At 46.9% G+C, this 19980-nt stretch overlaps 1 protein-coding gene across 4 annotated transcripts in view; it reads right to left on the reverse strand.

The window, feature by feature from the left end:
* LOC139277661 (protein spire homolog 1-like) overlaps positions 1 to 19980 on the reverse strand; it is a 377805-nt gene that overhangs the window by 115114 nt on the left and 242711 nt on the right. For all 4 annotated transcript variants that reach the window (XM_070896458.1, XM_070896440.1, XM_070896449.1 and 1 more), the window contains exons 5-6: positions 15316 to 15399; positions 8717 to 8881 (exon numbers count right to left, since the gene is read on the reverse strand). In XM_070896458.1, coding sequence (XP_070752559.1) covers positions 8717 to 8881; positions 15316 to 15399 — 249 coding nt within the window. The remainder of the gene's footprint in view (positions 1 to 8716; positions 8882 to 15315; positions 15400 to 19980) is intronic.

Consider the following 19980-nt stretch of genomic DNA (forward strand, 5'->3'; position numbering starts at 1 on the left):
AGACATCCGGTGGTCGTGAAAGGCGCTATATAAATCCAAGTCCTAACATCCTCCCCTTGTGTATTGAAGCAGTTTCAATTTGAATGGGGAGCTGAAAAGTCCAAATAACGGCTTGCACAGCCAAATATCCAATTTCAGGCCCAGTTCCCTCTCTGTATCATAGAAGGAGGCCATTCGGCCCATCGTGCCTGTGCCAGCGCTTTGAAAGGCCGATCCAATTAGTCCCACTCCCCCTGCTCCTTCCTCACAGTCCTGGAAATTTTTCAAGTATTTATCCAACTCACTTCTGATAATTACTATTGAATCTGCCTCCACCACCTTTCAGACGAAGCATTCCTGATCATAACACACCAAATGTTGCCTTCAAAAAAATGGGGCCCCTTTCTACCAGCTCCCTTTCAAAAGTAGCCATAAAATGATATTACTGTGAGGATCCGGCACCAATTCAGAAGCCAACAGTGCACCAATTTTCCAGCCTATTTGGGACAGTCGGGACAATGATTGAAATTCAATCACGGTCACGCAGGCTCCCGGAGGAACCAGTGGAATGGGGAACCTTCCAGAGGACAGTCTGCTACTGACACTGTATACTCTGCAGGGGCAGAAGCAGAGACGCTCTGCAGGTACAATCCTGCCGTTATGTTTTTTTTTAAAAGGTATTAAGGGATATGGGCCAAAGGCGGGTATACGGAGTTAGGTCGCAGACCAGCCATGATTTCAATGAATGGCGGAACAGACTTGAGGGGCTGAATGGCCGCCTCATGTTCCTGCATTCCTATATGGGTAAGAGCCGGGGAGTTTTGATTTTTATTTATTCGTTCATGGCATGTGGGCTTCGCAGGCAAGGCCAACATTTATTGCCTGTCCCTAATTGCCTCGAGAAGTTGGAGGTGAGCCGCCTTCTTGAACCGCTGTTCTTTGGTACAACTGAGTGACTTGCTGGGCCATTTCAGAGGGGCAGTTAAGAGTCAACCATATTGCTGTGGGTCTGGAGTCACATATCGGCCAGACCGGGTAAGGGCGGTAGAGTTCCCTCCCTAGCAGAATCACGTATACCACATGGCTTCAGGCCCTGGCTGCTCATCGCCAAACTCGGACTAACCACAGAGGCTGTAAGGACGTCTAAATAAATCGATTCATTTTGATGAATGGCATCCATTAAAATAGCCAACATTTTCAAACCAGAACATAGAAACATAGAAAATAGTTGCAGGAGTAGGCCATTCGGCCCTTCGAGCCTGCACCGCCATTCAATAAGATCATGGCTGATCATTCCCTCAGTACCCTTTTCCTGCTTTCTCGCCATACCCCTTGATCCTCTTAGCCGTAAGGGCCATATCTAACTCCCTCTTGAATATATCCAATGAACTGGCATCAACAACTCTCTGCGGCAGGGAATTCCATTGGTTAACAACTCTCTGAGTGAAGAAGTTTCTCCTCATCTCAGTCCTAAATGGCCTACCCCTTATCCTAAGACTATGTCCCCTGGTTCTGGACTTCCCCAACATCGGGAACATTCTTCCCGCATCTAACCTGTCTAGTCCCGTCAGAATTTTATATGTTTCTATGAGATCCCCACTCATCCTTCTAAACTCCAGTGAATAAAGGCCCAGTCGATCCAGTCTCTCCTCATATGACAGTCCTGCCATCCCTGGAATCAGTCTGGTGGACCTTCGCTGCACTCCCTCAATAGCAAGAACGTCCTTCCTCAGATTAGGAGACCAAAACTGTACACAATATTCCAGGTGAGGCCTCACTAAAGCCCTGTACAACTGCAGTAAGACCTCCCTGCTCTGATACTCAAATCCCGTAGCTATGAAGGCCAACATACCATTTGCCTTCTTCACCGCCTGCTGTACCTGCATGCCCACTTACAGTGACTGATGAACCATGACACCCAGGTCTCGTTGCACCTCCCCTTTTCCTAATCTGCCGCCATCCAGATAATATTCTGCCTTTGTGTTTTTGCCCCCAAAATGGATAACCTCACATTTATTCACATCTGCCATGCATTTGCCCACTCACCTAACCTGTCCAAGTCACCCTACATCCTCCTCACAGCTCACACCGGCACCCAGTTTAGTGTCATCCACAAACTTGGAGATATTACACTCAATTTCTTCATCTAAATCGTTAATGTATATTGTAAAGAGCTGAGGTCCCAGCACTGAGCCCTGCGGCACTCCACTCATCACTGCCTGCCATTCTGAAAAGGACCCGTTTATCCCGACTCTCTGCTTCCTGTCTGCCAACCAGTTCTCTATCCATGTCAGTACATTACCCCCAATACCATGCGCTTTGATTTTGCACACCAATCTCTTGTGCGGGACCTTGTCAAAAGCCTTTTGAAAGTCCGAATACACCACATCCACTGGTTCTCCCTTGTTTACTCTGCTAGTTACATCCTCAAAAAATTCCAGAAGATTCGTCAAGCATGATTTCCCTTTCATAAATCCATGCTGACTTGGTCCGATCCTGTCACTGCTTTCCAACTACGCTGCTATTTCATCCTTAATGATTGATTCCAACATTTTCCCCACTACTGATGTCAGGCTAACTGGTCTATAATTACCTGTTTTCTCTCTCCCTCCTTTTTTAAAAAGTAGTGTTACATTAGCTACCCTCCAGTCCATAGGAACTGATCCAGAGTCGATAGACTGTTGGAAAATGATCACCAATGCATCCACTGTTTATAGGGCCACTTCCTTAAGTACTCTGGGATGCAGACTATCAGGCCCCGGGGATTTATCGGCCTTCAATCCAATCCATTTCCCTAACACAATTTCCCGCCTAATAAGGATATCCTTCAGTTCCTCCTTCTCACTAGACCCACTGTCCCCTACAATCGGAAGGTTATTTGTGTCTCTCATCGTGAAGACAGAACCGAAGTATTTGTTCAATTGGTCAATGATCACTCCCCATGAGTGAAGCAGAGAAACCCAAGCTGACTGAAAGTTGTGCTCCAGTCTAATTAGAGGCATGTGGCACATCAATAATGTTAACCAGGACAAATAGCTCCAGTTAATTTTGTTTGTGCTTTCCTGGGGCAGACTCTAAACAAATCAATATGTATTAATCATACTGCGCAGATGGTCTATCACAGGGTAATAGAAAAGGCTTTAAAATGTATGTGGAAGACACAGCAGGACTTGGCGACCAACTGAAAGATAAACCAGCCATGGAACAAGGGAGTTACGGAGCTTCAACTCATTCTTCAACTCATTCTTCCCTCCCCCTCTGCTGTTCTGCTATTCCCATTTACACCACCCCAGGACCCATCCTTTGTTTCTTTTTTTGTCCTATTACCATCCCCTTTTTACCTTGCACTGAGCGGCCCCCGGCCTGCGAGCACCATCGGAGCAGGCCGGGGAGCGGAAGGAGGAGCGAAGAGTGACGTCATCAAGGTCCAGGTCGGTGATTGAAGTGTGGGCAGGTACAGCGGCGAGGTCGGGGCGAAGGAGCAGTGAGAGACTGTGGAGGGACGTGATCGGGGGCCCAGGGGAGGCGTGAGTTCAGGGCCAGGGGCCCAGAGGCAGCACGGGCCCAGTCCACACTGCGATATGTGTGAACTAGGTCCGTGTAGCAGAACTGGTCTCCAGTCGTCCTGGTTAACCCTTGCCACTGGATCAAGACCTAGCTCTGTCAAGCCCGTGCGGTGGCTGGTGTGCAACGGCCACCACACGTTAAAAAAATCCACGCACAGGCATCTTCCACCCTTCAATATTTAGTTCGGGACCTGGAATATTAGGTCCTTCATTGAAACTTTATGATGTGGAAGAAAGTCGTCCTCGATTCGAGGAACCGCCTATGATTTACCTTGCACCATCATCCTTTTTGTCATTTAATCTCTCCTGCCCATCATGGGCCCCTCCCTTTTGTTCTTTCCTCCCCTCCCCCCTTTCCCAGGCTCTGTACTTGCTTGTAAACTTAGAAATCTCAAACTTAGAAGGCGATCCTTCATCAGAATTGGAAGATGTTAAGAGATTTGTACTCTAGAGGAATCAAGGGATATGGGGACCAGGAGGGAAAGTAGAGTTGAGGTCTTGCCTTTATTAGTCAAGGCATGGAATACAAGAGCAAGGAGGTTCTGCTTGAACTGTATAAAACACTGGTTAGGTCGCAGCTGGAGTACTGTGTGCAGTTCTGGTCACCACATTACAGGAAAGATGTGATTGCACTGGAAAGGGCGCAGAGGAAATTTACAAAAATGTTGCCTGGACTGGAGAATTTAAACTACGAGGAAAGATTGGAGATGCTGGGTCTGTTTTCTTTGGTGGCTGAGAGGAGACCTGATTGAGCTGTATAAAATTATGAGGGGCCTGGATAGAGTGGATAGGAAGGACCTGTTTCACTTGGCAGAGGGATCAACAACCAGGAGGCAGAGTTAAAGTAATTGGGGGGAGCTTTAGAGGAGATATGAGGGGAAATTTCTTCACCCAGAGGGTGGTGGGGGTCTGGAACTCACTGCCTGAAAGGGTGGTAGAGGCAGAAACCCTCACCACATATAAAAAATACTTGGTTGTGCACTTAAGAAGTGCCGCAACCTACAGGGCTACGGACCAAGAGCTGGAAAGTGGGATTAGGCTGGGTAGCTCTTGGTCGATCGGTGTGGACACGATGGGCAAAATGGCCTCCTTCCGTGCTGTAAATTTCTATGATTCTTCGAAATAGTGGAATCTTTTACGTCCATGCGAGAGGGCAAACGGTGGCCTCGGTTTAATTTCTCACCCGAAAAACGGCATCTCCGACAGTGCAGCACTCCCTCAGCACTGCACTGGAGTGTCAGCCTAGATTTCTGTGCAACGTAGACTGTTACAGCCAGTGCTAAAACCGATCAACTGCAGCCTCAAGCATGGCTCTGCCTCATTGCGAGCATGCTGGCCTATGGGAATGGTGTGGTGAAGTGACAAACACATAGCTACCCGTCTCAATACAAGGCAGGACTGACATATGAGGAGAGACTGGATCGACTGGGCCTGTATTCACTGGAGTTTAGAAGGATGAGAGGGGATCTCATATAAAATTCTGACGTGACTGGACAGGTTAGATGCAGGAAGAATGTTCCCGATGTTGGGGAAGTCCAGAACCAGTGGACACAGTCTAAGGATAAGGGTTAAGCCATTTAGGACTGAGATGAGGAGAAGCCGCTTCCCCCAGAGAGTTGTTAACCTGTGGAATTCCCTACCGCAGATAGTTGTTGATGCCAGTTCATTGGATATATTCAAGGGGGAGTTAGATATGGCCTTTACTGCTAAAGGGATCAAGGGGTATGGAGAGAAAGCAGGAAAGGGGTATTGAGGTGAATGATCAGCCATGATCTTATTGAATGGCGGTGCAGGCTCGAAGGGCCGAATGGCCTACTCCTGCACCTATTTTCTATGTTTCTATGTGCTGCACCACCTCCTCTTCAGTAGCTGTCAAACAGGGTGTTGGTGGACTGGACTGATTCATGACTTACCTCCTGACTCATGCTTGACAAAGGATGCCAATACAGTTCGACGAATTTTGAGCATTTCTAAAGGCCGCAAGAATTCATCTACTCCCATTCTGCTGACATCCTTCAGTCGTCTGTGTCCCTGTAAGTTTTAACCCGCCTGCAATTTTCGACTCTCAACACTAGCATCTGACCAGACCTGTGACCAGGAGCTGTGACTAATTATGCAATTAGTTGATGATCACAGACATTTGGGTGCTATTGGCACATTACCTCTTCAGCAAGATTGACACCAGTCCATACCTATTGCAAACGGACTCACGCCGATATACAAAAAATGCCCCTTCTGCTGAAACAGTGATAAATGTTTGGATTAATCTGCAAGGTGAGATAGTGGAGACAAAGGCAGTAGGGCTTTCAAAACGCGGTGGATTTGGCAGAGGGGTGATTTTTGTTGCCTTTTAATATCCCTGACTTATCTTTCTGCTGGCCTAAAGAAATCCTTATTAGTCAGCAAATTGTGTTGGGGAAATTGATAGGATCGAAGGCTGATAAATCCCCGGGGCCTGATTGTCTGCATCCCAGAGTACTTAAGGAAGTGGTCCTAGAAATAGTGGATGCATTGTTGATCATTTTCCAACAGTCCATCGACTTGGGATCAGTTCCTATGGACTGGAGGGTAGCTAATGTAAAAAAGGAGGGAGAGAGAAAACGGGGAATTATAGATCGGTTAGCCTGACATCAGTAGTGGGGAAAATGTTGGAATCAATTATTAAAGATGAAATAGCAGCGCATTTGGAAGGCAGTGACAGGATCGGTCCAAGTCAGCATGGATTTATGAAAGGGAAATCATGCTTGACAAATTTTGATCAAGGGGTATGGAGAGGGATCAAGGGGTATGGAGAGAAAGCAGGAAAGGGATACTGAGGTGAATGATCAGCCATGATCTTATTGAATGGTGGTGCAGGCTCGAAGGGCCGAATGGCCTACTCCTACACCTAATTTCTATGTTTCTAGAATTTTTTGAGGATGTAACTAGTAGAGTGGACAAGGGAGAACCAGTGGATGTGGTGTATTTGGACTTTTAAAAGGCTTTTGATAAGGTCTCACACAAGAGATTAGCATGCAAAATTAAATCACATGGTATTGGGAGTAATGTATATAGAGTAGATAGAGAACTGGTTGGCAGATAGGAAGCAGAGAGTCGGGATAAATGGGTCCTTTTCAGAATGGCGGTGACTAATGGGGTGCCGCAGGGTTCAGTGCTGGGACCCCTGCTATTTACAATATACATCAATGATTTAGATGAAGGAATTGAGTGTAATATCTCCAAGTTTGCAGATGGGTGGCGGTGTGAGCTGTGAGGAGGATGCTAAGAGGCTGCAGGGTGACTTGGACAGGCTAGGTGAGTGGGCAAATGCATGGCAGATGCAGTACAATGTGGATAAATGAGAGGTTATCCACTTTGGTGGCAAAAACAGGAGGGAAGAATATTATCTGAATGGCGACAGATTAGGAAAAGGGGAGGTGCAACGAGACTTGGGTGTCATGGTACATCAGTCATTGAATGTTGGCATGCAGGTTCAGCAGGCGGTGAAGGCAGCAAATGGTATGTTGGCCTTCATAGCTAGGGGATTTGAGTATAGGAGCAGGGAGGTCTTGCTGCAGTTATACAGGGCCTTGGTGAGACCTCACCTGGAATATCGTGTTCAGTTTTGGTCTCCTAATCTGAGGAACGACGTTCTTGCTGTTGAGGGAGTGCAGCGAAGGTTCACCAGACTCCCGGATGGCAGGACTGACATATGAGGAGAGACTGGACTGACTGGGCCTGTATTCACTGGAGTTTAGAAGGATGAGAGGGGATCTCATAGAAACATATAAAATTCTGACGGGACTGGACAGGTTAGATGCAGGAAGAATGTTCCCGATGTCGGGGAAGTCCAGAACCAGGGGTCACAGTCTAAGGATAAGGGGTAGGCCATTTAGGACCGAGATGAGGAGCAACTTCCTTCACTCAGAGAGTTGTTAACCTGTGGAATTCTCTACCACAGAAAGTTGTTGATGCCAGTTCATTGGCTATATTCAAGAGGGAGTTAGATATGGCCCTTAAGACTAAAGGGATCAAGGGGTATGGAGAGAAAGCAGGAAAGGGGTTCTGAGGTGAATGATCAGCCATGATCATGTTGAATGGTGGCTCAAAGGGCCGAATGGCCTACTCCTGCACCTATTTTCTATGTTCCTATGTTACACTGCTTAGGATTAGGCAACAACGTGGCCTTAACCATGAGACGTTAGACCGAGGCCCTGTCTGCTTTCTCAGGTGGACATACAAGATCACATGACCACTATTTTGAAGAGAAGGGGAGTTATCCCCAATGTCCTGGCCAATGTTTATCCCTCAATCAGCATCACTCAAACAGATCATCTGGTGATTATAACACTGCTGGTTGTGTGAAAATTGGCTGCTGCGTTTCCTACATTACAACAGCAACTACACTTCAAAAAGTACTTCGTTGGCTGTAAAGCGCTGTGGAATGTTCTCAGGTCATGAAACGCGCTATATAAATGCAAGATTTTCTTCAATCACTGAACTCAGTCAAGCTCTGTTTCATGATACAAAGTTACTGTAACGAGGCGGAGCCAAAAGGCGATTGTGCGATTAACATAGAAGTGGCTGGTCCTTGTTAAAACAGCAATCAAGATTTTCATTTTGGGTTAGATTATTAAAATAAATAACTACAACCCTCAGAAAGTGGGCACTGTTGCACAGATTAAACAATGATTGGTGGCAGATCGCACTGATGAGCGAGAGAACAGTTTTAGAGTACGTGAACGCCCTCATCACATGAGCAATTGTGTGACTTCTGGCATAGATACGTGCAGTAAGTGAGACATAAACCACCACAACTAGAGCATTAATACTCAGTATACATTATAAATTTACACGAGGCAATTAAAATCTCATTGCCCTTCTCCGTTCCCTATCCAATAAAAATCCTAACACGCGATAGTTGGTTCAGTGCTGCGAGATCAGAAGCCCAAAGATTTTAACCCTGCCCTGTCCAGTTTATGGCTGCGTTACCAATGAGCTCCCGTCCGCCGCCATTTAACCGCACACTTTTTTTGGAGGCGGCCAAGAAGCCTGTTGAAGGGAGGCGGGGGAGCCTCATGAATATATTTAAATCGGGGGCCCTCTAGGACCCTTAATTTGATCACACACCGACATACACCTCTTGACCAAACGGTGCCTCGTGCATGAGCAGGTTGGTATCAATGACTCACCATAACTTTCCGCAGGGTGTACCTTCTCGATCGGATGTCGTCCATCAGCATTTCATACGGTGTGAGTTGGTACTCAATAGGAAGGGGGTTGTATTGTCTCTCTTGAACCTTCTTCAGCTTCACACCGTTCCGCAAATCTCTCATCACTTGCACCCAGAAGCACGCCTGAAAGGGAAAGGTCGTTAAAAAGGGAAACGGAATGCTTTCCTTTATTAGCTGAGGTATAGAGTACAAGGGCAGGGAGGTTATGCTAGAAATGTACACAATACTATTTAGGCCACAGCTGGAGTACTGCGTGCGGTTCTGGTCTCCACGTTACAAGGAAGGATGTGATTGCACTGGAGAGGGTGCAGAGGAGATTTCCGAGGATGTTGCCAGGACAGGAGAACTTTAGCTGTGTCTGGGCAGGTTATACTGCAATTATTGAAGGAGACATGAACCCCGAGAACAGACGCAACACTTTCATTCACGATATGAGAACAGATGTTTGCAGGCTTAAAACGTTGACAGAATGATAACTACCTGCTTAAAGTGGCTCCTTTTCTGAACAAATGATCATCGCATAAACTTTGGGGGGAAAATTGATTACCGCCTGGTCGCGAACTTTAGTGCCGGGCGATGTTTACCGCCTCCATATTGATTTTTAGCGCCCTGAGAGGGGGAGTGGGGCGCTAAGAGAAGCTCCTCTTAGGGCGCGAGAGTTCAATCGCGGGACGCTAGGCTGGAGCGCTAATGAAGTTGAGGCGCCAGAAAACCGACACCCTGACGTCTAAAGGCAAGGTCAGCTACACCACCCGAGGAGCCAAAATAAATGGAAGGGAGGTCACTTGAACACAGCAACCAACCTTAAATAAATTTAAATAAAGTGAATGTAAATGAAAACATCGCTCCGTATAACCACCCACTTGCTGATCCGTCTGATTATCGCCCCGGGAGGTTGGGGAACCACTGCTTTCTCTGCCTCGATTAGCGGCAGGCGAACCCAATGAAGTTCACGACCGCAGCGCTAACAGGGCGTTGCTCGCGCATTTACGTCACCAAGTAGGTGGCGTTATAGAGTGTGCAGTGCTAACGGTCAACATCAATTGTTTGGATGAAGGAATTGAATGTAATATCTCCAAGTTTGCAGATGACACTAAGCTGGGTGGCGGTGTGAGCTGTGAGGAGGACGCTAAGAGGCTGCAGGGTGACTTGGACAGGTTAGGTGAGTGGGTAAATGCATGGCAGATGCAGTATAATGTGGATAAATGTGAGGTTATCCACTTTGGGGGCAAAAACACGAAGGCAGAATATTATCTGGATGGCGGCAGATTAGGAAAAGGGGAGGTGCAACGAGATCTGGGTGTCATGGTACATCAGTCATTGAAGGTTGGCATGCAGGTACAGCAGGCGGTGAAGAAGGCAAATGGCATGTTGGCCTTCATATCTAGAGGATTTGAGTATAGGAGCAGGGAGGTCTTACTGCAGTTGTACAGGGCCTTGGTGAGGCCTCACCTGGAATATTGTGTTCAGTTTTGGTCTCCTAATCTGAGGAAGGACATTCTTGCTATTGAGGGAGTGCAGCGAAGGTTCACCAGACTGATTCCTGGGATGGCTGGACTGACATATGAGGAGATACTGGATCGACTGGGCCCGTATTCACTGGAGTTTAGAAGAATGAGACGGGATCTCATAGAAACATAAAATTCTGACGGGACTGGACAGGTTAGATGCAGGAAGAATGTTCCCGATGTTGGGGAAGTCCAGAACCAGGGGACACAGTCTAAGGATAAGGGGTAAGCCATTTAGGACCGAGATGAGGAGAAACTTCTTCACTCAGAGAGTTGTTAACCTGTGGAATTCTCTACCGCAGAGAGTTGTTGATGCCAGTTCGTTAGATATATTCAAGAGGGAGTTAGATATGGCCCTTACGGCTAAAGGGATCAAGGGGTATGGAGAGAAAGCAGGAAAGGGGTACTGAGGTGAATGATCAGCCATGATCATATTGAATGGTGGTGCAGGCTCGAAGGGCTGAATGGCCTATTCCTGCACCTAGTTTCGATGTTTCTATGTTTCTAAACCTCCACTAAAGTTCCCGGGAGGCGTCAACAGCGCGGTGCTCTGGCGGTAAACGCTTAGCGGCTCGTTTGCGCCCCTCTCAGGCACGAATGGGTGGTGCTATTCCAATCAATTTTTCGTCCATACTGTTTTCAGTTACCTCAGAAAGTAAACATTATTTGGTTCTCATGGGCGGATTAAAAGATGATTTAATTGAGGGGTTTTAGATGATTAAAGGAGTTGAGAAGGTAGAGAGAAACTATGTCCTCTGATGAGGGTTTGCTCATAGAATCATAGGGCTAGACTTTCCACTAGGTGGCTAAGACCCCAAAAAATGGGCCTTGTTCCAGCGATGTGGGTCGTCTCGCCCGTGCTGATCGCCGGCACAAGGCTCTTTTTTTTTTTTTGCGATTTTCCACTCAGCCTTACCCCGGTGATGTCAAATGGGCGATCTGATTTTTAACAGAAGTCAAACAGAAGTAAAAAAAAAAAGCTTCCCGAGCAATGCTATTATGCACATGTGTGGGATATTTTTTTTTGGGTTGATTTTTTTTTTCGCGTTTGGAGTGTTCATGGGCCAGCGCACATGCTCAGAAGCACAGGGAGGGTCGGAGAGAGTGGGAGAGAGAGGAGAGAGGAGAGAAGGAGAGAAGCAGTGAGGAAGAAATCTTTGAAACTTTGACAAATCTATTAAACATCTTTATTAAATTTGATTGACGTGATAGCTAGTAATAGCTAGTATAGTAGCTGTTATCTATTTTCTATTAGCTATCTATTATCTTTTCTATATCATCAATGCAAGCGCAAAAGCAAAGGGAGATGGAGAGGCAAAGGGCAAAAACTTTTAGTGAATAGGCCAACGAGGCCCTTGTAAATGTGGTCTCAATGAGGTGGGAGGACTTGACACGGGATGGCCATGGGAAACCTCCACCCTGTGCAAATAGGAGAATTTGGCTGGAGATAATGAGGTGCGGACTGCTGACCAGTGCCGCAAGAGATGGAACAGCCTGCTGGCAGCTGCCAGAGTAAGTTGGAAAATATATTCTATATTTAAAAATCATATTTAAAACACACATATGTATTATTTACATGTTGTTTATAAATTGTAATTAGAATAATATTAAAAGTTATTCATATGCACTGCAATGTTATGTAATAATTGAAGATTTAAATCTGTCAGTCTTCAACGTTTATTGTCAAGTACATTAGCTTATGCTGTGCAATGTTAAATTATCATTGACAGAAAAAGATAAGTATCAACCGCGTGGAGCAAAGGAGGACGGGTGGCGGCTCCGCGACGGTGCACATTCTTAATCCATACGAGGAGCTTGCGGTGGCCTTGGTGGGGCCTGAAAGCCGTTCGGTCACGACCCGTGGCGTGGCCAAGCCCACCCTTCAGTCTCGTGAGTAATGGGAAATGTGCAACGTGTCAAACATTACTAAATACATTCGAAAATATCGTAGTTACGCATGTAATGTTATGCAATTATAATTCAATAATTTAAATGTAGTCTTGATCTACGAATGAGGCCATGTTAACCCTGATGAACTCTTGTACACATGGGGTTTTGAAACATATTGCAATGTTTTGGGTGATTGAAATATTGAAATATTGATATTGAAATATTGATATATATTGATATGTATTGTTATGAGTTGTTCAGAAATTTCATTCACCTTTCTAAGGTGCAGTGTCCGTTGAGCATTGCGAGGTAGAGGAGACATCCGCAAATATAGACCCCTCCAACAGCTCGCAGGAGGAAGAGACAGAGGAGGAGGAGGACGTGACAACGCAGTCCGTCAGTTTACTTGAGGCGGAGCAAGAGGAGGAGGAGGAGGAGGAGCAGGAGGATGAGGATGAGATTTTTTTTGTGGGGGGTGGGGGAACAACCTGCGGCCATCTTGATTGAGATGGAAGAGTCACCGGGACCAAGCGGTGTGCAGGTGGCGACGCCAAGGCGCGTCATTTTGCAAACGCCGACCCCACGCAGGTCCTGCCATGGAGAGCCAGACAGAGAGCTTAATATCCCTGTGCAGGGAGACAGTCGCGATTGGTCGCGACTTTATCCAGGGTTTCGCGGGATTCTCTGCAAACTGAAGCCAATTCTCCACGAACTGGAGCCAGTTTCCAGCATCCTGGAGTGAGTTCTGCACAAACTTCTCCAATTGGTCTTCCGAGCAAGCACAGACTGCAAGGGAGACCTTGGAGGCCATTCGGCAGCAGACAGCCGCAACCAATGCCCTACGGCACGCGTTGCTGGCTGGACACGGCGCTGCACCCCAAGGTGTTGTGTCTGCTCGCAGCGAGACCCCGAGCACGCAAGCGAGTACGGAGGACACAGTTCCTCCTGACTCGGAAGTGGAGCTTCAGGCTTCCGCTCCGTCACCTCCACCACGGCAGGAAGTCTTGCCGTCCCACTCTGCACGAAGTCTTGGTGTCGGCCTGCGTAGACCAAAATGGGCAGGTGGGGTATGAACACGGGGTGGGACTGGACCTGGAGGGAAACGTGGCCGCAGGTAGGGAGGAGGGAGTTTTTTCACAAATTTTTGATAACTTTTAACTTCTTTACTTGTTCAATTGTTCTTGTTTTGTTCGTTGTTATTTGTTAATTGTTATTTGTTAATTGTTCATTGTTAATTGTTAATTGTTAAGATTTTGTGTATTTGAGGGAAGGGAGGGTTGGTGCGGGGGTGGGGGGAGGGGGTTTGAGGGATAATTTATCACATTTTTTTCTCATACTTGTTAAAATTTAAAAAATCATCTTTGATTCAATAAATTGTGTGTGTCTTCTCTCTATTAGTTACATTAGTTATCAACTATAAGTTGTTAATCCATATTTGTTTATTCTTTTAACATACAAGTACTTTAATAACAACTTCACTATGTAAAAGCTATTTAATGAATTCAACATTTACTAAAAATAACATAATAATACCTAGTTATCTACCCTGTCCCAATATTCGGAGTACTACTAACTCTCTAAATAACTCACAACTAATGCTCCACTCTTCCTCTGAAGTGAAAATGGTGCCCGCAGTGCCCATTTTCCTTCTCTTAGGCCCAGAAAAAGCAACTATTTCTCAGCACTCTTTTGGGCCTTACATCGGCCCAGCGAAGTGCATGCCAGGTACTGAAACTTGGGATAGGCCTTGTGTGGTCTATCATTTCGACGATCTTCTCGGCGATCAAAGTGGAAACTTAGCCACCTGTTTTTCGGGCGATATTTTGGGGCTAGTTTCCACTTTTTGCTCAAAATGGGCGATAGAGGTCTGTTTTGGGCCATATATGGGCCATAGACGGCCGATGTGGTGGAAAATCTAGCCCTATAGATATTTATGCCCATCGTGTCTGCGCCGGTCAGAAAAGAGCTACCCAGCCTAATCCCACTCTCCAGCTCTTGGTCCACAGACCTGCAGGTTATGGCACTTTAAGTGCACATCCAAGTATTTTTTAAATGCGATGAGGGTTTCTGCCTCTACCACCCTTTCAGGCAGCGAGTGACTCTGGCCTCGCTCTTTTCTTTCAGACGGCGATTGACCTGTAAGTGCGCTTCCAGCTCTCTTCTGTTCTTCTATGAATGGCTGCATTCAGCTTGGCACTGCTGTGTATCGGCTGGTTTTCAGGCTGCTTCTTGGCAGGTGAGTGAAGGCCGAACTCGGGGGTGGAGCAATGTCAGTATCGTGTAGCCAGTGGCAAAGAGTAGGATGTGGTGTTTGGGCGAGTCGGGGTGATTTTCTGTCACACTCGGTCACTATAATTCATCCAGATATATGTGAAATGCTCGCGTGTTAAAAGGTACTACAGATATCGGGGGCGAGAAATTCGTTAGTGCCCGCTTTGAGGCAGTGACACCGTTGGGGCGCTACCTTTAGCGGCGGGCGATGTCTATCGCCTCAAAGTGGGATATTCAGCTGTATCGCCCCAAGAGGAGAGTGGAGCGCTAAGGGAAGCCTTGCCCAATCCTCTTCGGGCGCGGAAGGCCCATCGCGGGGCGGGAGTGCGGTAACGCGTCTCAAGTTGAGGCGCTAGGATACCGTCATCCCAGCGCCTAAAGAGGAGGGGAGGTCGACCACGTGAAACCTGCAATAAAATGGAAGGGAGGCTACCAGCAAGCTTCCACAGGTAAGAAAGGTAAGTAAATTGTTAAAAATGTGACGCTCAACCCTTGCCTCTTCATTTCCTGTGATGTGGCCCCGGGATCCTCTGTGCACAGTCTGCTTCCCCCTGTCGGGAGTAGCGCCAGGGGGAAGGGCAGGCGAAAGCAGTCAATTTCGGAAACGTGTCGCAAAGGGGCCGTTGCACAGTCTTGACATCACCCAGTGAATGGTGCTAGAAGGCGGAGCGTTAAATGACTGCTAAATCACCAGTGAATTTCACAGCAAGCTATCGTAGCGCAGCGCTTGGACCCATTAGCGCCCCTCTCTGGTGGTAACGGGTGGCGCTAAACAGCCAAATTTCTCCCCTCAGATCTTTGCGGACGACTGTACAATACGAGATTGGTTATATTACAAATATTAGTAATAAAAAAGGAGGCACTGATCAATTGACCACAGCATCTTACCCAGTCAAAGTTATTGAGTTCGTCGAGCTCCATGTTGGGTTGACCGCTTAGACCCTTGTTTGGCGCCTGCATCTTCTTCAGATTCTGCCAAGCAATCAGAGAACAGATTAGGACCGAGCACTTTAGAATGATACAGCACAGGAAGAGGCCATTCGGCCCATCGCACCTGTGCCAGAGCGATCCAATTAGTCAACCAGAAACCCTCCTTGTTTCATTGTGTCGCTGCGCGAATAAATGGAGCCAAATCAACCCGTACAATTCTTATGCCCATTTTCGCCATCGGAAATGTCAACACTTGTTGAAGTGCTGCTTCACGTACCCTTACAGACTCTCAACCAAGTGCCATTCTTCATGTGTGAACATAGAGAGTTTGCCTCGGCAGGCTGTTTGACTGTAGAGGGCGTCACAACCAACGTCCATGCACATGCGTTTCCAACAAGTGAGACAGCAGAGCAAGCAGGAAATGGAACGGTGGCTGATTTCCACTCCTCTGGCTGGTCCACATTGTAGCCCTCCAGTTGCTGCCCTGCATGAGAACATGAGAAATAGGAGCAGGAGTAGGCCCTACGGCCCATCGAGCCTGCTCCGCCATCCAGTAAGACCATGGCTGAACTTCTACCTCAACTCCACTTTCCCGGCCGATCCCTCGGTTCCCTCAGTGTCCAAAAATCTATCGATCTCAGCCCTGAGTATTGTGTGCAGTTTTGGTCTCTTAATCTGAGGAAGGACATTCTTGCTATTGAGGGAGTGCAGCGAAGGTTCACCAGACTGATTCCCGGGACTGACATATGAGGAGAGACTGGATCAACTGGGCCTTTATACATTGGAGTTTCGAAGGACGAGGGGATCTCATAGAAACTTACAGGATTCTGACGGGTTTGGACAGGTTAGATGCGGGAAGAATGTTCCCGATGTTGGGGAAGTCCAGAACCAGGGGACACAGTCTTAGGATAAGGGGTGGGCCATTTAGGACTGAGTTGAGGAGAAACCTCTTTACTCAGAGAGTTGTGAACCTGTGGAATTCCCTACCGCAGAAAGCTGTTGAGGCCAGTTCGTTAGATATATTCAAAAGGGAGTTAGATGTGGCCCTTACGGCTAAAGGGATCAGCGGATATGGAGAGAGAGCATGAAGTTGCATGATCATATTGAATGGTGATGTGGGCTCGAAGGGCCGAATGGCCTACTCCTGCACCTATTTTCTGTTTCTACGACCTTCCGCGGCGAAAACCCGGTCGCAAAGCCCGGGCGGGATCCTGGGTTCCTTGTTTGCAGCGGTGATGGGACGTACCGCCGGGGAGAAGTGCGCCGACGTGTAACAACACGGACTACGTTACCGTCGTACTTTCAGCCGTCTCCTGACCCATACCCCGCGCCCAGAATAGCAACAGGTCAAACCTGCCAGCAGTGGTAAGTATGAAAAGCTGCAAAAAAGGTAAGTTAAAGTTTATATTTTATAATTTTTTTCAGCTGAGGGTTTTGTAAATGTTGTTTAAATGTTTTTTGAATTTATTTTCCCCCTCCCAAGGCCTCTCTCGCAGCGCTCCCGGCCCCGGACTAAAATTGCCGAAACTCGCGTTTTGCACCTCGAATAATCGTGCAACGCCTCCTTTACCGACGTAAAGGCTGAAAGTTCGGCCTAAAAACAGTAGCGCAACATTAACGGTAATTTTCACATATCGCTAACTTTTTCGCCGAAAATCCCCAAAAGCCGAAAATCCGTCCCAATTTGCTTATGTTTTTGGTTCCCTTAGGATGTTATAACATTTAACGATTAATAGGGACAGGAGAGATGGGCCTTCAGACTGTATAAATAGGAAAGACGTGATGAGGAGGATTTCACCGAAGAGTTGAGACAAAGAACTGGACGTATCATAGGTTGAATGGTCCTGTCCATTATTTTACGCCAGGCCCACCCCTAAAAAGAGAGATATCTAAAGAGCTTTTCAGGGCAGATGGTGCAGAGAATGTTGTTCGTGCCACCGATCGGGACTAGTACCAGCTATTTGTCACGGTCGTATGTCTACCATGTCCATCCTCATTGTGTATTGTGTTTGACTATATTTGAACCACCACTCCTTAATAAAATACATTATGACTCCTAAGACCCTTTGGGTAGTCTGTATGTGACCAGCAATCTAGGTGTCCCAGGTGTCGATGGGGATGTTGCATTTTTTCAAGGAGGCTTTCAGGGTGTTCTTGAAGCGTTTCTTCTGCCCACCAATTGGGTTTTTACAACAATCCACTAGTTTTATGGTCACCATTACTGATAATAGTTTTTTATTCCAGATTTATGTAATTAACTGAATTTAAATTCATCAAATGGTGGGTCGTTGAACTCACGTCTCCGATCATTGGTCCAGGAGCTCTGGATTACTCGTCCAGTAATATATCCACTGCATGAGCAGCGATATAAACAGTCACAAATATTGAGCCGCTAATGCTTCACAACCTATAGTTAAAGACGATGGCAGGGCGAGGACAAGTGGCATGACAACATTACACCCCATTCCTCCCCCTCCCAATGAAAAACAAGCGCCTTATTCATTAAAAAATGTTGCTTTTGAAATAGTTGTCATCAAGATCACTGAAATGCAGTGATGTCTGCTTAAAATACCGTGGCAGACTTAATGACTGAAATTATAACCCAATTTCAGACACTGACAGCCCCTCAGAGTCAATAAACACACATCAATCGGAAAGTGAAGCTGCCAGCTCTATTTTGGGATCAGTCTAAGCCAAACCTCAAAGAATTATTTTTTTTAAAGTGAAGAAGGCACCTCAATGGCATGTTGTGTTCGTCTGAGTCTGACGCTGTTGGAGTGGACCCCAGCAACACAAGCAAATACATCAGAGTTAGGGAGAGTGTAAACCTGGCAGGAATGCTTCGGAAACAAAGTGATGTCGGAGACTCTGTGATTAGTGTAAGCCTCGTCAAGCTTAAATTGCACGTTGTACCAGAGAGCTACCGCACAGATGCAAGATCCCAAAGTCGCTCGTTACCGCCAGACATGTTTGATGCTGCTTCAGGCAGCCTCTATCCTGAAGAGGAATATTTTTCACCGGGTACTTGTGAACAAAGACACACGATGGGCCTTGATTTTAACCCCCCACAAAGCACCATCACCCGACTGGTGGGGAGTATGCTGTGGGGGGTAAGATATCACGATCGGGTAAGCCCATCCAATTCCCGGCCCATTAAATTTCACATTTCAACAGATGAGGTACTCCCGAAAAATTAGGCGAGGGCCTAATTAACATAAGAAATACGGCCCCTCGAGCCTGCTCCGCCATTCAATAAGATCATGGCTGATAGTCAACTCAACTCCACTTTCCCGCCCGATCTCCATATCTCTTCACTCCTCTAGACTCCAAAAGTCGATCTAGCTCAGCTTTGAATGCATTCAGAGACTCAGCAGAGAATTCCAAAGATTCCAAAGATTCACCACCCTCTGAGTGAAGAAGTTCCTCCTCATCTCTATGTTTTAAAAAGCCGACCTCTTATCTTGAGACTGTGCCCCCTAGTTCTCGACTCTGCAGCCAGAGGAAACAACCTCTCGGTCACAGCATACCAAAGTCACGGTGTTGAGACCGGCCTTGCCGTGAAATCTTCGGCCGATTTAGGCCTTACCCGCAACCTTACCGGAAATCTCGATGCCAATGATACGGTTACTGGTGCAATCTATCAGTTACTGGAAAACGGTCTCTGGTCACGTCTGCCGCCGCTGTCATCTCTTCATTATGGTGAATTCTTCAAGATGGCAGCTGTGGCTCAGGTGGGTAGCATGCTTGACCCAGGGTCAGAAGGTCGTGGACTCAAGTTCCGCTCTAGAGATTTGAGCACAAAATCTAGGCTGACACTCCCAGCACAGTGCTGAGGGAGCGCTGCACTGTCGGAGGTGTCGCCCTCTTCGGATGCTGCATTTCCAACATTACCACAATGACAGCGCTTCAAAATTGGCTGCAAAGCCCATTGGGACATCCTGAGGTCGTGAAAGATGCTATATAAATGCAAGTATTTCTTTCTTTGCTCACAGTAGGAAATAGAGCGCTCGGATTAGAAACATAGAGAATAGGTGCAGGAGTAGGCCATTCAGCCCTTCGAGCCTGCACCACCATTCAATATGATCAAGGCTGATCATGCATTTCGGTACTCCATTCCTGTTTTCTCTCCATACCCCTTGATCCCTTTAGCCGTAAGGGTCATATCTAACGCCCTTTTGAATATATCTAACGAACTGGCATCAACAACTTTCTGTGGTAGAGAATTCCACATGCTCACAACTCTCTGAGTGAAGAAGTTTCTCCTCATCTCTGTCCTAAATGGCTTACCTCTTATCCTTAGACTGTGATCCCTGGTTCTGGACTTCCCCAACATCGGGAAGATTCATCCTGCATCTAACCTGTCCAATCCCATCAGAATTTTACATGTTTCTATGAGATCCCCTCTCATTCTTCTAAATTCCATTGAATACAAGCCTAGTCGATCCAGTCTTTCTTCATATGTCAGTCCTGTCATCCCGGGAATCAGTCTGGTGAACCTTGGCTGCACTCCCTCAATAGCAAGAATATCCTTCTTCAGGTTAGAAGACCAAAACTGAACACAATATTCAAGGTGTGGCCTTACCGAGGCCCTGTACAACTGCAGTAGGACCTCCCTGCTCCTAT

This window comes from Pristiophorus japonicus, chromosome 1 (genome assembly GCF_044704955.1).
Source record: "Pristiophorus japonicus isolate sPriJap1 chromosome 1, sPriJap1.hap1, whole genome shotgun sequence".
NCBI classification, from domain to species: Eukaryota; Metazoa; Chordata; class Chondrichthyes; family Pristiophoridae; genus Pristiophorus; species Pristiophorus japonicus.